Here is a 20,954-nt window from a genome sequence, read left to right as displayed (position 1 = left end):
AGAGAAAGAGAGGTGGGGGGAGTTGCAGTTTTGTCTGTGGGCTGGAGCGGTACACACACACACCTTGTCTGTGGGCTATACTGATACTCACATACACACACACACAGAAATACACACAACTCACCAGCTCTCTCACTGTGGGAGTGAACGCTTCTTTGGTCATGGGAATGTGCGAGTGAATCTCACAATCCCAGTGGAAGTTTACAGGCGATAAGCCCTGAGTAGACAGTGGAAAAACCCTCACCGTGACCTCCCCCTCAGAGAGAGGGAGGGAGAGAGAAAGATAGATAGAAAGATAGATAGAGGGAGGGCGGGACAATGCGCTCACTGACTACTGCAGCTGACACCAAAATGCAGTGCCAGAAGGGAGAGGCTATAGGGACAGTGCCCAAATTGATTAAGTTTCTTGCGCACCGAGAGTCGAGTGGAGACGAACGGATTCGGTTCAGTCAGTCTCCTAATGAGCCCTTCCCAGCTAGCTAGTTTATGCTTGTGGCTAGAAACTTCAGCGAGAATTTGAAACTTGTCTGCCGAAGTTGAAATCATTTCGTTTTTATGAGTTGTTTTTATTTATATGTAGCGTTAGACGTTAATGCCGTAGTTGTACGTTTTTGGTGAAAATTACTACAATAAATGTGCTTCAGCTGTCACCCTGGCCTGATATTGGCTACACTATCTAGCTACCCTTTCCTTACTGCGGCAAGCGGGAGCGAAGGACACTGTGCCCCGTGTTGTTGTGTTGCCTGCTTGCAGCGCAATCTCTCCCCATTGAGCAGTAGACTGTATCACTGTGACATCCAGATGGTTACTACAAACGTTACAAGTTATTTCTCATCTAGGCTTCTATCCTACTCGGAATTAAATCAAGTGGGATGGAACAAATTGGAGATGGTGACCAGGTCCAGATGGTGACTAATACTACAAGTTATTTCTCCCTCGCCCATCGACATAATCATCTCTTTCTTTTTTTACGTTTTAACTAGCGCCATGTTGCTACTGTTGCCAGGTAGCCAGCATAAACTAGCTGGGAAGGGCTTATCAGGACGACTGACTGAACCAAATTCCTTCGTCTCTACACGACTCTCAACTGCGCGACATACACTACATGACCAGAAGTATGTAGACACCTGCTCGTTGAACATCTCATTCCAAAATCATGGGCATTAATATGGAGTTGGTCCCCCCTCTGCTGCTATAACAACCTCCACTCTTCTGGGAAGGCTTTCCACTAGATGTTGGAACATTGCTGCGGGGACTTGCTTCCATTCAACCACGAGAGCATTAGTGAGATCGGGCACTGATGTTGGGCGATTAGGCCTGGCTCGCAGTCTGCGTTCCAATTCATCCCAAAGGTGTTCGATGGGGTTGAGGTCAGGGCTGTGTGCAGGCCAGTCAAGTTCTTCCACACCAATCTAGACAAACCATTTCTGTATTGACCTCGCTTTGTTCACAGGGGCATTGTCATGCTGAAACAGGAAAGGGCCTTCCCCAAACTGTTGCCACAAAGTTGGAAGGACAGAATCATCTAGAATGTAGTTGTATGCTGTAGCATTAAGATTTCCCTTCACTGGAACTAAGGGGCCTAGACCAAACCATGAAAAACAGCCCCAGACCATTATTCCTCCTGCACCAAACTTTACAGTTGGCACTATGCCTTCGGGCAGGTAGCGTTCTCCTGGCTTCCGCCAAATCCAGATTTGTCCGTCAGACGATGAAGCCTGATTCATCACTCTAGAGAACGCGTTCCCACTGATCTAGAGTCCAATGGCGCAAGCTTTACACCACTCCAGCCGACGCTTTGCATTGCGCATTGTGATCTTGGCTTGTGTGCGGCTGCTCGACCATGGAAACTCATTTCATGAAGATCCCGACGAACCGTTCTTGTGCTGACGTTGCTTCCAGAGGTAGTTAGGAACTCGGTAGTGAGTGTTGCAACCGAGGACATACAATTTTTACGCGCTTCAGCACTCGGCTGTCCCGTTCTGTGAGCTTGTGTGGCCTACCACTTCTCGGCTGAGCCGTTGTTGCTCCTAGACGTTTCCACTTCACAATAACAGCACTTACAGTTGACCGGGGCAGCTCTAGCAGGGCACAAATTTGATGAACTGGCTTGTTGGAAGGGTGGCATCCTATGATAGTGCCATGTTGAAAGTCACTGAGCTCTTCAGTACGGGCCATTCTACTGCCAATGTTTGTCTATGGAGATTGCATGGCTGTGTGCTCAATTTTATACACTTGTCAGCAATGGGTGTGGCTGAAATAACTGAATCCACTAATTTGAAAGGGTGTCCACATACTTTTGGTGTACGTCATCCATAAGGGAAAGGGGGATACCTAGTCAGTTGTACAACTGAATGCATTCAACTGATGCATTCAACCCAAGCCCTCTGGATCAGAGAGCACCAGGCATGTCTGTACAGCCTCTCCCATAGCAGAAAGGCGCCTTGAGCAGGCCGTAGTCAAGCACAGAAACTAAGGGAGGCGATGTGAACATAAAGCAAGTACAGCATGTCGAATACATGTTTGGACACAATCATGTCGACATGTCTGCTGCCGTGTTCGCTGTAGCCATTAGCTACTGGTCTGTTACGCCTGAAAAACTGTGGGGGCCATAGCATATGCATGACATCATATTTTCCAAACACATTAGAGTCCAGGCCTAGATAACCCAGCAGCAGCATCAAACCATTGATTTTCCCCCCTTGACTGCTGCTCAGGCTTCAACAAAGCATCACATGCACCTCAGCATTTACAGTGCAGTGAGTTCAGTTCACCGCACAAGCTTGAGGAGATAGTTTTATGGAGACATAAGAGAGGTGAGATTAAAGTAACCAGTCACGCTGGCATCACATTGCCATGTGTCCAGCCCTCTGAATCATGAGACGTGACATTTGAGATCTCCCCTTGAGAGTCCTTTGCCCTTCATTTTGCAGAGAGTCCTTCAGCACCCAGATGAACGTTTGCTTTGTCTCTCAAGCACTATGTCCTTGAGTACAGGCGGGAGGGCTGGGGTTGTGTAGGAGGGGAGAGGGGAGGAGAGGTGGAAGGGTGGGCTCAAACAGTAAAACCCTAAAGTCAACAGTAGAGATACTTGGTCACGAACCAGTAGGTTTTAATGAAACAGTATTTAGATGTGGTAGGCAGACTTGCCTAGTTCCCATGCTCTCGTTTCATGGCAATAACTGGAACACAAACTACCAAATTACCTCAAGTCAACTGTTCATTTTGCTGTTTAAGAAGTCAATGTTCTTAAGTATAATGATTCCTGTTTCCATGAGTCATTTTAATTAACCTACAACATTGTTTTTGAATGTTGGTGTGTGATATAATCTGTTATATTGTGATATTCTCTGGCCTCGTCTCAAGGCGTTTGGCCTTTTCTTGATCGTATCTCCAATGATGTAAATAAAGCAGCGGGACCACTTGTCTGAGAAATATAAACGCATGTTATGAAATAAGGCCTTCTAACTATTAACCTTGTTATTTGCTGGTGCTAACGGCTCTGTAATAAGAAGTGATTCTGTTTGTGTTGCAGTCAGCTATGATGGTTACATTGGCCTGGTAGTGCTTGTACTCTTGTGATGGAGTTGTTAGGTTGCTGCTGAGTTTTCCACTAGAGGGCAGGTCAGAGAAGGCAAACCCTGTGGTGCACATGCACAGTGCCCTGTTGGCTGTGACCAAAAGTAACCTGCCGTGCATGCTGTCTTTTCACAGTGACTTCATGGAAAATAAGCTTATAGTTAGTAAGTTAATTATATACCAGCCCCTATTATTAATGTGATACAGTATTTTCTGGATAATTTGACTGGCTTTACAAAGTGAACCCTGTCACCTGTCTTTGACAGTGGTTGAATAGGCTTGTTGAATATGGTGGAAAAGGGATTAAAATGGGTTTTATTTCTGATGGCCAGTCATTTGAGGATTTAAATAATCTCAAGTTAAAACCTCTCTATCTTATTCCTGACCTTATGGTGTGATTGTTTCTGTTAATCTTGAATGTAGCTTTTTGCTCTACCCTTTTTAATGTCTTCCTCCCCTATGAAAAAAGCAGGAGAAAACCAAGGCGTAGTAATTCCAGGCCCTATATCTAGCTGTAGCTGAAAAGGTTGCAGAATCTTTCACTTGGTTGGAGCCCAGTTGGCTCCCTGGTTTTGGGCCATGTTGCTAGCTTTTGGCTGGCCTGGTAGACCCAGGTACCTTAGCAGCGGTGGCGCTTTGCCACATATCTCACCCCAGTGGGAGCTGTCATAGCTGGTGGAGGGAGGGAAATGCAGTGAAATATTGCATGGTGCACTCCAAAGGCCCTGCGCAGGATCTCTGTTGGGCGCTGAATAGTTCAGAGCCTTGGCGGCCAGGTGGGTAGAAATGTCACACCCAGGCGCCAGGTTTTCACCGGCCCAATTATGCAATGGCTGCTGGGGGAGGGGATGGTTTATTATCAATGGGGGGAGGGGGGATTTTGCCTAGCATAGTTACTGCCACTCCCTCAAAATAATAAGGGTGTTAATCTCTGCCACTCCTTCATACATTCTTTCAGCAAGGTGTCAGTGTCGGCCATTTTGGCTCTAGATCCACAACTCAAGAAGCAGCGCGCCATTATCCCTCACCAAACAAGTATTTAGACTGAAACATGAACCAGCCAAACGTCTCGTCTTTCTGCTCTTTAAATGGCTACGTAGGAACGGGATCATTAGTGAAAAGAGCAAATGAGAAGATTTCAATAAAGGGGAAAAAAGGGAAACTGTTAAGTAACAAGCGTTGCCTGGGGGCAGGGCACGCCTCTCCCCTGCTGCCTTCGGTCCCGCCTTCTATGGCCCTCGGCTGATGCAATCCCAGGGTGCCGTTGCAGGAGGCTCTCCCGAAGTTAATCCTCTGCCTTTTGAATGGCGCTTTAAGCCCCGCCTCCTCAACCTTTCCCCCTGTGGCCGGCTGGCCTGTAGCGATTCCTTTTCACCTGATACCCGTGACCTCTCACCCAGTGAAGTCTTTATCTCAATGCCTTAAGCTGTGCAGCTCTCAGCCTCTTAGCTGGTGGCCTCCTTCCATGCATCTCTGCCTGGCTGCATACTTAGAATCTCACCTGCTGCAGTTGACACACTTCAGTCAGCAGCCAACTGTAGGAATTGGCCTGTGGGCTTAGACTGGTTTGCCGATCAGACGTTATAAAGAGGTTTGCGTTGTGTTGCAGATCCGTTCCTCCATCAACACGATGCTGTTCAGCCAACGGGAGTTCAGCTGGGTGCGTCACATGCTCATCGCCGCATTCATCCTCGTGTTCAACAACCTGCTGGTCATCTTCGTCCCCACCATCAGAGACATCTTCGGCTTCATCGGTGAGTCCTCCTCCACCACAGCAGTGGTCCCCAACCCATTCCTGGAGAGCTACGGTGTGTGCAGGCTTTTGGTCCCACCAAGCACTAACACTGATTAAACTAATTGATGTCTTGATGTGGAGGTATTTCGTTGAATGAGGTGTGTTAGTGCTGGGCTGGGTCAAAAGCCTGCACACCCTGAGGCTAGTACTGAGGACATTTGTTTAGACAGAAAAGGCTAAATGACTGATGGTCTTCTTCCTGTTTCCCAGGCTCCTCTGCAGCCACCATGCTCATCTTCATCCTGCCTGCTGCCTTCTATCTACGGCTGGTCAAGTCTGTGCCGATGCGCTCCATGCAGAAGATCTCGGTAAGTGTGCAGGAAACAATGGTACACAAACACACACACATACACTCAACTCCAAATCAGATATGGTGACTCACACACAGAACAGTCACTGTAACACACGCAACATATGACACACCCATGACATAGCCTGCCGAAATTAGCACCCATCACTTGGGGCCCCCAACATGCCCATACAGAGACACCATAGCTGTTATTAGAACAACCCCCCCCCCCCCCCCCAGCACTTAGACAACAACCCTGGTTTACAGATTTACAGCAGTCCCCTAAAACAGGGTTTCCCAGAGGCCCACCTGAGATTCTTGCCAAGAAATGATTGCACTAAACGTACAGATAGCCATTTAACAAAATATGCACACTTCACACAACCTCCTCTCACAGTGTCGTTGTTCTTTTTCCTAATGTCTCTTAGGCGGCCATTTTCCTGGTGGTGGGCATCATCTTCATGTTCAGCAGCCTGTCGCTCATCGCGATGGACTGGATCCACAACCCTCCCGGCTCCGGCAGTGGTCACTAAGCACCCCCATCCCCAGCCCCACCGAGACTGGATGCTCCCAGAGGACCCCCCTTACCTTCACCCCCTCTCACCTCAACCCCCCTCCCCTGACTGGGCCTTGGGGGTAAGGTCACCGGGCCCGCGGGGTGCCCCCACACATCACCCACAGACTGAGTACATCAGCGTACTGTAAAGGGACGGTTGGCTTTTCTCAACCCCCACCCCTTTCCACAAAGTATTACTGGAGGGGACTACGTTCTACGACTGACACAGAATATTTTAAGGTCCTTATTCTTTTTCTTTATTTGTTGTTGTTGTTGTTGTTGTTGTTGTTGTTGTTGTTGTTGTTGTTGGATGGTTTAGTTGTAAAGAATCCTCCACAACAGGGACTCACGAAAGGACACAAAGTAATCAAGGAGGACGGTCAGAAACGGGAGAAAAGACGGCAGACGCTGTGGCTGTTGCTGCGCGCCCTGCCGTAGTGGTCTAGATAGCCCTTCATCCCTACTCTGTGGTATTACCTGAGCAAAGGAGAAATACGAGCAGGGACCTCAAGCATTAAACTGTCAAGAGAACCCAAAGAGAACGAGAGCTGATCTGAGAGCTGCCACTATTGCCGCTGGTTGTGACTGCAGGCGTGGCTACAGGGCCATGGGCTCTGCACACACACACACACACACACACACACACACACACACACACACACACACACACACACACACACACACACACACACACACACACACACACACACACACACACACACACACACACAGACAGACAGACAGAGCAAGGGTTCAAAAACAGACAAAGAGCACTTTTAGCATATGTTTCAAGTTTGAATGTATTGTTAACACAGGCAGACACACAAGTACACACACGCCATCTACACTAATTGGAGCTCTTTTGCTTACTGTCAAAATATATTTTTGTACACCTAAGCAAAGTCAGCTGTAGAATATTTTCCCCAGCCAGAGACTGGAAAAAGTTGTTCTGAATGATATTTGTAAACTAGGTTTGGTAAAGTAGGTCTTAGTTGAGTTTCTATTTTATTTTATACTCTTGCAATCAATCACATCACCAAAGTTGATGTGCACACACATATTTCTCAGTGGCCAGTGTGTTGCTCTCAAAACATGCCTTGACAGCAATCATGAGATTAGACGTTAGCAAGCATACACATTGACAGACACCAAGTCAACATTTTCAGCCATGTCCATTCTCTCAATCAACACTTAACATGATGATCAACACACACTGTCAGCCATTTTGAAACAGCCGTGTAGACTGAGCTTCAAACAAGAGACTACATTCAGTATTATTGTCGCAGAGATTTGAATGTTGCCGAGTTTTGAATGTACCGGTACTTGGCCAATGGTCTGCTGGTCTACTGAATGACAGTTTACGTGTTTCTTCCTTTGCCTTCTAGTTCACTCTTGTCCAATGTGTCACGCTACAGAGCCCTTGGGTCAATTGCAGCGAACATTACCAGGAGATGAGCTCATGTTGTTGACTTGAGATCATTTTCAACTAGTAACTCCATCTCTTCCTAAACTTCATGTGAAGTAAACTGTGCTATGAAATACAACTAGTGAAAGCTAGTTTCAGTGAAGAGGAACATCAATAGAACTCTATGAGAGTTAAAGGTCTACCGGCAGTATACCACACAGGTTATTTAGCTATTTGACTTGGCACAGCGATCCTATAACCCCATGAGAATGTTTTTCTTCTAAAACGATATCTTGTGACACAATTCAATTGTGGAAGAAGAAAAAATGTGGATAAAATAAGCAATGGATTGAGACACAAGATAGGTTGTTTTATCTGTGTTTGCAGTTCACACCTTAAAGGGGCAATCTGCAGTTGCTACATACATTTTTGGACTTATAAATTAATGATTTGTACCCATTGATTCTTGAAGAATATAACTTATAATTGCCTCATGAGCTTAGTTTAACTGTCATACCCCATCAGAACCTAAAATATACACTTGTTTTACTCCAATGTTTGTAAACAACGTAAATGTAAACAAACACTATATAGCCTCAAAATATGGTTAAAACCATAATTTTGATATCATGGATGGTCAGTCCTTGCATCCATATCTCTGTCTATGGATTTAAGAGAGGTTACATTTCTCGAACCCCATTCTTCAGATTTTTTATTTTATTGTTTCAACTCCTGATTGCCCCTTTAAGTTCCATATGGGTCATAATGTTAAAGGTGGAGAAGATTAGAGAAATGAAATGCATCCACTGTTGCTTACAGGGCTTGTTATTTGGTGACGTTTCTACCAGTGATTTGTTACGTCAAATTCGTGCTGATAGTAGAGTTAACATAAACAGTATGTGTTTATTACTTTTATTGTGACTATTGTTACTGTAATTGTGACTATTGTTACTGTAATTTACATCATTTCAACGGACCATCATTTCTTAAAATGCCAAAATTAACACCACGATAAATTAATTTAGAAAATGTTGTGCACATTGTGCCTTGCTGAAAAATAATTGGTTGGTTTCTGCCTGTTCTACTTGTGTTGCCCTGGGTAGAGTAGATGGCTATATTAGCAGTTTGCATTCGAAGCATATTTCCTGTTCTCTAAGGTATTAAAGCAGATACGCGTTCCGAATGGATCCAGCCAAAATGGACAACATTTACAGATCCTTTGTGGATCTACATATGCATGAAACAAATTGATATTTCAAATGAAATGGTATATTATGTGCATGTTTTGGATTACAAACATGGTCTTTTTTGACAACTTGTATATGCTTTGTAAATAATCGTATTATATGGTACACCCACTGAATTATTTGTGTGGGGGTTGTAAGAGATTTTACCAGAAGTCTTCTATAATCTGTCGGTTATTTTAGTATTCAATGTTTCAGATTTTGCTGTATGATGATATTTCTTTCTTTTATGGAAGCTTGTACATTTGTAGAAAATCTATTCTCCCTTTTTATTTCTTCATAGTTACATATCTGGAGTACCTACCTTGAATTAATGAATGGTTTGTTGGTAATATTGTCTGATGCCTCAGTCCTACAGTGGCCTGCAGGGTCCAAGTAGTGTTGATGTCCTGCGAGACTTAGGTAGATATTGCCTATGTTGAGCTGAAGTACTTGATTCTTGCCATGCGGGTGGGTGTGCTGTCAAAAGATCAATGTCGTTCAAGTCACATGCTTTTAGTAAGAACCACCCAACAGTCACATTTTAGATGCGGTCCGCATCTATAGGGGCTGCTGTGTCTTTGCTGAAATTCCTCCTGAACCTCAGTTACTGTGTCAAGATACATTTCATGAAGTGTATTGACAAAAACCTTACTATTGTGTGAGAATGCAGAAACCAACCTTTGCCTTAATAATTGCAAACTTCAGTTAATCTAGGGAGCAAACCTTAGGGTCACCACCGTCACCCTACCCCTAACACACGGCACCAGATGTAAGACCTTGGACATACATCATAATTTTAGAACGTGTAGTGATTTTCTAATTCATTTTTTAACGTTCAAAAGGGGCTCATTTTTTCCCCAATGAAGGACCAGAGCGGAGAGCACAGATGTTTGGGTCTCAGACACTCAAGAAGGGAGTCGAGGGAGGGTATCTTTCAACGCTATGCCCTCAATATCACTCAGGTACAATGTCCTCATCCTCTGTTATGAAGCATACTTTAGACTGTCATAGCATGACATAAACATGACATGCAGTAGTCACGACAGCTGACTTTAATATACGTTAAATGACCAAACACTCTGGCATGCAAACAGCATGTCATGCGTTTGACAACGTAAAGTAGGCTTCATGCCGGAGGGTTTAAGTAATGTGTTACAACAAAAGCATCTGCCTTATCTGTAATCTGGCCTGAAAGAAGCACTGGTTCAGCACCAGTGTCCTGCCGTTCAGTGTCTGCTTCCTCTGGATCAACTAACATTCAAATTGTATATTTGCCTGAACAAAGGGGATTTTTGTATCAGTGAAGCTGTTTCATGTAACAAGAACAATAAAAATGTGAAATAAACTTGGCTGCATCTCTCTGCTGTTGAAATGAGGGGAAAACAAGGAGTTGTGCCTAGACTTAAGCTCAGTGTGCTGCTCTTGGGGCTCATGGACGACTTAGGGTTGATGCTCATTCGGATACTAACAGAGGAGAAGGATCTGTGTCAGACCCGTCGCCAGACCTCAGTCTTAAGGGGGGCATATGAAATGCATGGGAGGGCAGGGCACAATTATTATTAGCCTACAGTACGTATATTTAATAATAAATTCCCTCAAGTGGGGGGGGGGCACAAGCATTTTTGGGGGCGGGCCCGGCCCCCTATGGCCCGCCCATAGCGACGGGTGTGATCTGTGTGAAAGATACATTTCCCACAAGTACAGGACATTTACTTGTTAAAGTAGTGATGTGCTCATTTGACATAATTCATATCTCATAACTCCTTTCTGTGACATTGTCACGATCGTCGACAGATGAAGCGGACCAAGGCGCAGCGTGATAAGCGTACATTCTTTATTTCAGTACACAACACGAACCAAAACAATAAACAAACGATACGTGAAGTCCTAGGTTATACACAAAACCTTACGGAACAAGATCCCACAAAATACTAGTGCCAAACAGGCTGCCTAAGTATGGTCCCCAATCAGAGACAACGAACTACAGCTGTCTCTGATTGGGAACCACCCTGGCCAACATAGATATAAACGATCTAGAACAAAAGCATAGAAAATGTAACAGAAACTCCACACCCTGGCTCAACATTTAAGAGTCCCCCGAGCCAGGGCGTGACAGTACCCCGCCCCCCAAAGGCGCGGACTGCGACTGCGCCACACCAACACAACGGGGTAGGGGCCGGGTTGGCATTCCGCCTCGGAGGCGGATCCGGCTCTGGGCGTGACCACCACTCTCTCTCTACCCCCCCGTAGCGCCCCTGGTCTGATCTGGCACCGCTGGCCGGAGCTGGACTGGACACCGGTGGAGCGGATTGCTCTGGCTCCGGTGTGGAGCAGCTGACCGGTGCCAGACCAGGCACCGGTGGAACAGGCACGGACCGTGCCGGACTGACGACGCGCACCACTGGCTTGGTGCGGGGAGCAGGAACAGGCCGGACCGGGCTGGCGACGCGCACCACTGGCTTGGTGCGGGGAGAAGGAACGGGCTGGACCGGGCTGACGACGCGCACCACTGGCTTGGTGCGGGGAGCAGGAACGGGCCGGACCGGGCTGGCGACGCGCACCACTGGCTTGGTGCGGGGAGCAGGAACAGGCCGGACCGGGCTGGCGACGCGCACCACTGGCTTGGTGTGAGGGACAGGAACAGGCCGGACCGGGCTGGCCACGCGCACCACTGGTTTGGTGCGAGGGACAGGAACAGGCCGGGCTGGACTGTGGAGACGGACTGGAGGTCTGGAGCGGAGAGCTGACACAACCCGTCCTGGCTGAATGCCTATTTCCACACAATCAGTGTGAGGCATCAGCACAGGACGTACAGGGCTGTGCACTCGTACTGGCACTACAGCACGTGGCACTGGCGCAGGATATCCGGGACCGAGGAGGGGTACTGGAGGCCACGAGCTTTGAGCCGGCACACTCCGTCCTGGCTGCATGCCCACCTTAGCACGACACGTGCGTGGTGCTAGCACAGGACGTACAGGACTGTGCCGGAACACTCGCGGCACAGTACGTGGCTCCGCATAACTTGGAACCTGCCCAGTCTCACGCTGCCTAGCCTGAGTACAGGGAGTTGGCTCTGCTCTACCTCTAGGCTCCGCCAACCACCCTTCCAGCCCCCCAAACCTGGTGGCCTCCTCTCCTAAATCGCCGATGCGCCCTGTAGCTGCCTCCAGCAGCCCCGTCGTCCACGCCGTGTGCCCCCCCAAATTTTTTTATTGGGTTTGCCTCTCGCGTGTCCGTCGTCGGCACGGTTGGCGCCGTTTCTCCTCTCTTGTCAGGGCCTGTACCTTTGCCCAGGGCCCTCTGCCCGCGAATATGTCCTCCCATGACCACCATTCGCCCACCTGAGCCATCGCCAGCTTCTCCTCCTGGGCACGCTGCTTGGTCCTTTTATGGTGGGATCTTCTGTCACGATCGTTATTAGATGATCCCACCTCCAGAGGACCAAGCAGCGTGCCCAGGAGGAGAAGTTGGCGATGTCCCAGGTGGGCGAATGGTGGTCTTGGGAGGACATATTCGCGGGCAGAGGGCCATGGGAAAAAGTAAATGCCCAGGCAGGAGAGGAGAAACGGCGCCAACCGTGCCGACGACGGACACGCGAGAGGCAACCCCAAGTAATTTTTTGGGGGGGCACACGACGTGGACGACGGGGCTGCTGGAGGCAGCTACAGGACGAATCGGCAGACTAGGAGAGGAGGCCACCAGGTTTGGGGGGCTGGAAGGGTGGTTGGCGGAGCCTAGAGGTAGAGCAGAGCCAACTCCCCGTACTCAGGCTAGGCAGGTTCCGTGTTATACGGAGCCAGGGCGTGACAGACATATGGAGTTGAATGAAAATGTGTGATAACTGTAAATCCTCTTTGAGTAAAATAGTCTGCTAAATGTCTATATTATATTTCACTCACTAATTAGCAACTCTTTTGTCTATAAGTTACATTTGAAAAGATTTCCACCATAGAATATAACTACCAGTAGTACCCAGAATAAACTAAAAGTGAAAAATTATATTTTGCTCTGATTATTAGCTACTGAAAGCACAACATGATTTTTGAGTAATGCATCTTATAAATGCCTTGACCAGTTTAATATAATCAGTTAAGTACCATACCGTAACTATTTGTAAGTATGTGAAATATTGTTATTTTTTCAACATTTAAATTTTAGTCATTTAGCAGACGCTCTTATCCAGAGCGACTTACAGTTAGTGAGTGCATACATTATTATGTGTGAATTGAACCCACAACCCTGGCGTTGCAATCGCCATGCTCTAACAAACTGAGCTACATCCCTGCCGGCCATTTCCTCCCCTACCCTGGACGACACTGGGCCAATTGTGCGCCACCCAATGGGTCTCCCGGTCACGGCCGGCTACAACAGAGCCTGGATTCGAACCAGGATCTCTAGTGGCACAGCTAGCACTGCGACGCAGTGCCTTAGACCACTGCGCCACTCGGGAGACTGGGGTCTAATTAATTTACATTTGATTTAACCTCAACTTATACAATTTTTATTTCATTTCATTCGTTCTCTTCTATAGATGTTATTCAATTATCCTCTTTCAAGCTCCGCATCAAATATGCAATATGTCTAATGGACGTGTGTGTGTGTACGTGCTTGTGTGTGCATGTGCGTGTGTGCACTTGCTTGAGGTTGTATCTCCTCACCAACTCCCCTCTCTCCCTGCCCACGGCTGGTGTTATGTAAGGTGGCGACGACGCCTGTGACCGACTCACAGTGTCACGGATTCTGCTGAGGCTGCTCCTCCTCCTTGCTCGGCTTCGGCGTTCGTCGTCCCCAGAGTACTAGCTGCTGCCGATCGATGTTTCGGTGTTTGTCTTGTTTAGTCTTGAATGTTTACACCTGTTCGCTATTATGTTTGATTGTAGTTCCTATATTTACCACTGTCTCTCGTTTGGTAAATTGTGTGTTATTGTTTTGTTTCCCGTAAGGTCGGCATTGCTGTTTCGTATGCGTGTATTTGTTTCCTCCCTGTTAGGAGGTTTTGTTTTGTATGTTCTTTTACTGGTTAGTAAAGTACGTCTGCCAGTAGCTCTATGTCCTGCGCTTGACTTCGCTCACCGCATACACGTCGCCATTGACAGAATAACACACCACACATGGAGTCAGCAGGATCGGCGGTGCCAACGGGATCACTGGAGGAGTGCGTTATCCAACAAGCGGCCATGATCCAGGATCTTGGCACCGCCATGGAAGGGGTGATGAACACCTTGAGGCGATGGGAAAGAGGAGGTTTGCCCACACCTCCTCCAACGATACCACCACCATCAGCCATACCCATCGTTTCACCTCCGGAGTCCAGTGGGATTCGGCTCTCGTTCCCGAGGGCTTATGATGGCACCGCGGCCGGGTGTCAGGGTTTCCTGCTCCAAGTGGAACTCTACCTGGCAACCATCCACCCGGCGCCCTCGGGATACGAGAGCGTTTCCGCCCTCATCTCCTGTCTGTCCGGCAAGGCACTGGAGTGGGCCAATGCAGAGTGGAGGGGAATAGACGCCGCTACAGTCAGCTATACGGAGTTCTCCCGCCGCTTCAGGGCGGTTTTCGATCATCCCCCAGAGGGGAAAGCGGCGGGTGAGCGTCTGTTCCACCTCAGACAGGGGAAGAGGAGCGCGCAGGAGTTCGCACTGGACTTCCGGACTCTGGCTGCCAATGCGGGATGGAATGAGAGGGCCCTCATCGACCACTACAGGTGCAGCCTAAGGGAGGACGTTCGCCGAGAGTTGGCCTGCAGGGACACCAACCTAAGTTTCGATCAGCTGGTGGACATGTCGATTCGCCTAGATACCCTGTTGGCTACCCGCGGATGTCCGGAGTTGGGGCCGTCCATTCCATCCCCCAGCACCTCCGAGCCGAGCCCTATGGAGCTCGGGGGTGCTGGTGCTAGAGAGAAGAGGAGAGAGACTGGGAGAGAGGCCCTCCCCTGCACCAACTGTGGCCGCAGAGGACACACTGCGGCTCGGTGCTGGGGAGGGTCTCCTAGGGATCGAGGCAGTAGGCCACGCACTGATGAGTCATTCCAGGTGAGTAAGCACCCAACTCACCCAGAGCTCTCTGTTGTACATATGTATATTAAAGTTGTGTTTCCCAAGGTTTCTTCTCACTCCCAGCATAAGGCGCTAGTCGATTCAGGCGCAGCTGGGAATTTTATCGATCGCTGTTTCTCGTATAAGTTAGGGATTCCTCTTATACCAGTTGATGTGCCCTTCCCCATCCATGCCATAGACAGCCGCCCTTTGGGGTCGGGATTGATTAGGGAGGTCACAGCGCCACTTAAGATGAAGATGCAGGGGGGTCATGAGGAGATTATACAGTTGTATTTGATTGACTCTCCTGCGTTTCCCGTGGTGTTGGGGCTTCCCTAGTTAACATCTCATGACCCCAACATTTCATGGCAACAGAGGGCTCTCAAGGGATGGTCTGATCAGTGTGTCGGGCGGTGTATAGGTGTTTCCGTAGGGGCAACGACGGTGGAAAGTCAGAACCAAATGCCCACAATGCACATTCCTCCTGAGTATGCAGATTTGGCACTCGCCTTCTGTAAGAAGAAGGCGACTCAATTATCACCTCATAGACAGGGGGATTGTGCGATAGACCTCCAGGTAGGCGCTGCACTTCCTCGTAGTCATGTGTATCCTCTGTCTCAGGAAGAGACGGCAGCTATGGAGACATACGTCACCGAATCTCGGAGACAGGGATACATACGGCCGTCCACTTCCCCGGTGTCCTCAAGTTTATTTTTTGTGAAGAAGAAGGATGGGGGTTTACGCCCGTGTATTGATTACCGTGGTCTCAATCAGATTACCATTAAATACAGCTATCCTCTCCCTCTGATTGCTAGTATGACGGAGTCATTACACGGGGCGCGATTCTTCACAAAATTGGATCTCAGGAGCGCTTACAACCTGGTGCGCATTAGGGAAGGAGATGAATGGAAGACAGCATTCAGTACCACCTCGGGTCACTATCAGTATCTCGTCATGCCATACGGTTTAATGAATGCTCCTTCAGTCTTCCAATCATTTGTGGACGAGATTTTCTGGGATTTGCATGGACAGGGTGTAGTGGTGTATATTGATGACATTCTAATATACTCCGCTACACGAACCGAGCATGTGTCCCTGGTGCGTCGGGTGCTGGGTAGACTGTTGGAGCATGACCTGTATGTGAAGGCGGAGAAATGCCTGTTTTTCCAGGAGTCCATCTCCTTCCTGGGACATCGGTTGTCCGCGTCAGGGGTGGAGATGGAGATTGACCGCGTTTCAGCCGTGCGTAATTGGCAGGTTAAGGAGGTGCAGCGGTTTTTTGGTTTTGCCAATTACTACCGGAGGTTTATCCGGGGTTTTGGACAGGTAGCAGCTCCCATCACCTCCCTGCTAAAGGGGGGCCCGGTGCGTTTGCAGTGGTCGGCTGAGGTGGACAGGGCGTTTAGACATCTGAAGGACCTGTTCACCTCGGTTCCGGTGCTGGCACATCCGGACCCCTCTTTGGCGTTCCAAGTTGAGGTGGATGCGTCCGAGGCGGGGATCGGTGCTATACTGTCTCAGCGCTCGGGCACGCCTCCAAAACTCCGCCCCTGTGCTTTTTATAACAAGAAGCTCAGTCCGGCGGAACGCAATTATGACGTGGGGGACAGGGAGCTGCTAGTGGTGGTTCAAGCCCTGAAGGTGTGGAGGCATTGGCTTGAGGGGGCTAAACACCCTTTCCTCATTCTGACTGACCATCGTAACCTGGAGTACATCCGGGCAGCGAGGAGACTGAACCCTCGTCAGGCTAGGTGGGCCATGTTTCTTGCCCGGTTTGTATTTAAGCTCACGTATATACCAGGGTCACAGAACGCTAAGGCAGACGCCCTGTCCCGGCGATATGACACAGAGGAGAGGTCCATTGAGCCCACTCCCATACTTCCGGAGTCTTGTCTAGTGGCACCGGTGGTGTGGGAGTTCGATGCGGAAATCGAGCGGGTGTTACGTACCGACCCTACTCCCCCAGAGTGTCCAGAGGGGCGGAGGTACGTGCCGCTCGAGGTCCGTGATCGACTGATATATTGGGCTCACACGTCACCCTCCTCTGGTCATCCGGGTATTGGTCGAACGGTGCACTGCTTTAGCGGGAAGTACTGGTGGCCCACCTTGGCTAAGGACGTGAGGGTTTACGTTTCTTCCTGCTCGGTGTGCGCTCAGTGTAAGGCGCCTAGACACCTGCCCAGAGGGAAGTTACAACCTCTACCCGTTCCACAACGGCCGTGGTCTCACCTATCGGTGGATTTTGTCACGGACCTTCCCCCCTCCCAGGGGAATACCACGATCTTGGTCGTTGTGGATCGGTTTTCTAAGGCCTGCCGTCTCATTCCGATGCCAGGTCTCCCTACAGCCCTACAAACGGCCGACGCCCTGTTTACTCACGTCTTCCGGCACTACGGGGTGCCTGAGGATATAGTGTCTGATCGGGGTCCCCAGTTCACCTCTAGAGTCTGGAGGGCGTTTATGGAACGTTTGGGGGTCTCGATTAGCCTTACCTCAGGTTTTCACCCTGAGAGTAATGGGCGGGTGGAGAGAGTAAACCAGGATGTGGGTAGGTTTCTGAGGTCCTATTGCCAGGACCGGCAGGAGGAGTGGTCGGGTTATATCCCCTGGGCAGAGATAGCCCAAAACTCACTTCGCCACTCCTCCACTAATCTTACGCCTTTTCAGTGTGTGTTGGGTTATCAGCCGGTCCTGGCACCCTGGCATCAGAGCCAGATCGAGGCTCCTGCGGTGGATGAGTGGTTTCGGCGCTCGGAGGAAACATGGAACGCTGCGCATGTCCATCTGCAGCGGGCTATCAGAAGGCAAAAGGCGAGCGCCGATCGCCACAGCAGTGAGGGTCCGGTTTATGCATCGGGAGATCGGGTCTGGCTCTCGACCCGAAACCTGCCCCTTCGCCTGCCCTGCCGGAAGCTGGGTCGGCGGTTTGTGGGGCCATTAAAAGTCCTGAGGAGATTGAACGAGGTATGTTATAGGTTACAACTGCCCATAAATTACCGCATTAACCCCTCGTTCCATGTGTCTCTCCTCAGGCCAGTGGTATCTGGTCCACTCCAGGAGAATGAGATACGAGAGGCTCCTCCGCCCCCACTAGACATCGAAGGGGCTCCGGCGTACTCAGTCCGTTCCATCGTGGATTTGAGGCGTCTGCAGTATCTCGTGGAGTGGGAGGGGTACGGTCCGGAGGAGGGATTTCCACCGGAGTCATCCGACTCGCCCTGCTCTGCGTCCTCCTGGCCGTCCCCGAGGCCGGGGTCGGCGCACGGCTGGAGCCGCGCGTCAAGGGGGGGGTACTGTCACGGATTCTGCCGAGGCTGCTCTTCCTCCTTGCTCGGGCAAGCTTCGGCGTTCGTCGTCCCCGGAGTACTAGCTGCTGCCGATCGATGTTTCGGTGTTTGTCTTGTTTAGTCTTGAGTGTTTACACCTGTTCGCTATTATGTTTGATTGTAGTTCCTATATTTACCCCTGTCTCTCGTTTGGTAAATTGTGTGTTATTGTTTTGTTTCCCGTAAGGTCGGCATTGCTGTTTCGTATACGTGTATTTGTTTCCTCCCTGTTAGGAGGTTTTGTTTTGTATGTTCTTTTACTGGTTAGTAAAGTACGTCTGCCAGTAGCTCTGTGTCCTGCGCTTGACTTCGCTCACCGCATACACGTCGCCATTGACACACAGGGCATAATAACTCTTGATTTGGGAGCAATGTTGCTGGCGTAACGACACAGTGCAGTCTGGCCTGTCCAGAAATATACCTCTATCTTGTCTATTTAACATCCAGCCCTGACATCTAGCACCCGCTTGCCATGTTCCAGGACAGGTCACACACTAGTGGTCAGGTGGGAGCTAGGAGGTGTGGTTCTTTACCCTCCACCAAAAACATCTAAGACCAGGAATCAGCCTTCAAAATGATGTGGAGCAGAATGTGTTTCATTTGAATGAAGAGGCTATTCCAACTGTACCGGCTGTACAGTAGCTCAGGTGCATTCAGTTCATGGTTAATTATGAATGTAATAAATGTTATTTTATTTATGTTATGACATTTGGGGAAATACCATAAGTAAATTCCAAGAAATTAGGCTATGAAGCCATACATTTTACATTTACATTTGAGTCATTTAGCAGACGCTCTTATCCAGAGCGACTAACAGTTAGTGAGTGCATACATTTTCATACCACTACATTTTGCAGTAAAATATAACAGTAAAAAATAGAATACTGCTTTCTTGTATTATTACATTTGTCAGGTGTGTGTCTGTGTATGTCTGTGTGTCTCTGTGTGAGTACCAGCTCGCAGCCTCACTCAGGATGCAGGTCATACTCCTCTGCATGGTTCACTGTGGATCTGGTTACATAATGCCTCCGCCTCTGGATCATCCCCTGCCTCTATTCCCCTTTCTCTCTCTTACTCCCTCTATCTGTTTATCCTCACCCTGCCTCACCAAGGACACATTCTCACCTCATTTCCCTTGGAGTTCCAGTGATGCTCTGACCTTCCTTCTCTGTGTCCTTCTATGACACTGTGATACAGTAATTCATCCAATGAGACGTCTCTGAGATTTCATTTCAAAACAAAAAGGTCTAGGCTAATGTAATTTATGTTGATATACGGCTCTGGTCTAGAGAATTCCATATACAGTAAATCTGTGTAAATATGCTGTACCACAATAGTGTGTTTGTTGAAGAGGTAAATACAGAATCCTCTGTCGTAAGGCTTGCTGAGCACTGTCATAGTAGTGACATAATAGGCATTATAAGCAGTCATGAACGCTTATGACAGATTACTTAAAGTGATGCTACAGAACTTTTGTATAATTTCAGGCAGTAGTTTTGAAAGTCGTGCTCACAAGCCAAAACTGGTCCCTGTTTTTTGGGGTACTACGTCATCCAGATATGTATTATGTCATCCAGATATGTACTACGTCATCCAGTTATGTACTACGTCATCCAGTTGTGTACTACGTCATCCAGTTATGTACTACGTCATCCAGTTATGTACTACGTCATCCAGTTATGTACTACGTCATACAGATATGTACTACGTCATCCAGTTATGTACTACGTCATCCAGTTGTGTACTACGTCATGCAGTTGTGTACTACGTCATCCAGTTATGTACTACGTCATCCAGTTGTGTACTACGTCATCCAGTTATGTACTACGTCATACAGATATGTACTACGTCATCCAGTTATGTACTACGTCATCCAGTTATGTACTACGTCATCCAGTTGTGTACTACGTCATCCAGTTATGTACTACATCATCCAGTTATGTACTACGTCATACAGATATGTACTACGTCATCCAGTTATGTACTACATCATCCAGTTGTGTACTACGTCATCCAGTTGTGTACTATGTCATCCAGTTATGTACTACATCATCCATTTTGTATGATATGTTACATCCTGCAAATTCATATGATATTTTACATTTGGACAATATGTTACGAATTTGTTGTGCTTAAGATGCCGGACTGCATCTTTAACACTATGGCAGAGGTCAGCTAATTGGCTATCAGTAAGGGTGACCAACTCACTTAGCAAAATAACGGTTTGTGTCACAACTGAGTTAAGTTAGTTGCCATGAGCTGACATCAGCTGTCATGACTGCTTAGGGCATCTGTTATGTCATTGTTATGGCAGGCCTTACCAAGAAGTGATGAGGTGAAGTGATACCATTGAGGATAAACTCCTCTATGCCTGCTGATTCCATTTCCCATTAACCCACAGCACATACATCAATATCTCCTGACCAAGAATCAATAGGAATTGATTGTAGCCAGCAAACTGACATATATCCCGGAAACTGAGCCATGGTGTGTTGGAATTCAAATACTGTATACAGCTAAGACACATGCAGATGCTATTTGAGGCTGTGTACATGTGAGCTCCAAAAGTATTGGGACAGTGACACACTGTTTGTTGTTTTGGCTCTGCACTCCAGCACTTTGGATTTGAAATGATACAATGACTATGAGGTTAACTACAGTGCAGACTGTCAGCTTTAATTTGAGGGTATTTTCATCCACATCGGGTGAACCCGTTTAGAAATTACAGCACTTTTTGTAT

At 48.2% G+C, this 20,954-nt stretch overlaps 1 protein-coding gene across 2 annotated transcripts in view; it reads left to right on the top strand.

Annotated features, from left to right (window-relative positions):
• LOC311129041 (sodium-coupled neutral amino acid transporter 4-like) overlaps positions 1-10,199 on the top strand; it is a 37,062-nt gene extending 26,863 nt beyond the window's left edge. For both annotated transcript variants that reach the window (XM_084161298.1, XM_084161297.1), the window contains exons 14-16: positions 5,189-5,333; positions 5,585-5,682; positions 6,092-10,199. In XM_084161298.1, the coding sequence (XP_084017424.1) occupies positions 5,189-5,333; positions 5,585-5,682; positions 6,092-6,196 (348 nt within the window). In that variant the 3' untranslated portion in view covers positions 6,197-10,199. The remainder of the gene's footprint in view (positions 1-5,188; positions 5,334-5,584; positions 5,683-6,091) is intronic.
• The last annotated feature ends 10,755 nt before the right edge of the window (positions 10,200-20,954 follow it).

The sequence above is a fragment of the Coregonus lavaretus genome (genome assembly GCF_964263955.1).
Source record: "Coregonus lavaretus genome assembly, chromosome: 5".
Lineage (NCBI taxonomy): Eukaryota > Metazoa > Chordata > Actinopteri > Salmoniformes > Salmonidae > Coregonus > Coregonus lavaretus.
Note: the sequence above shows the minus strand (reverse complement) of the source record. Positions and strands in the feature narration are given on the sequence as shown.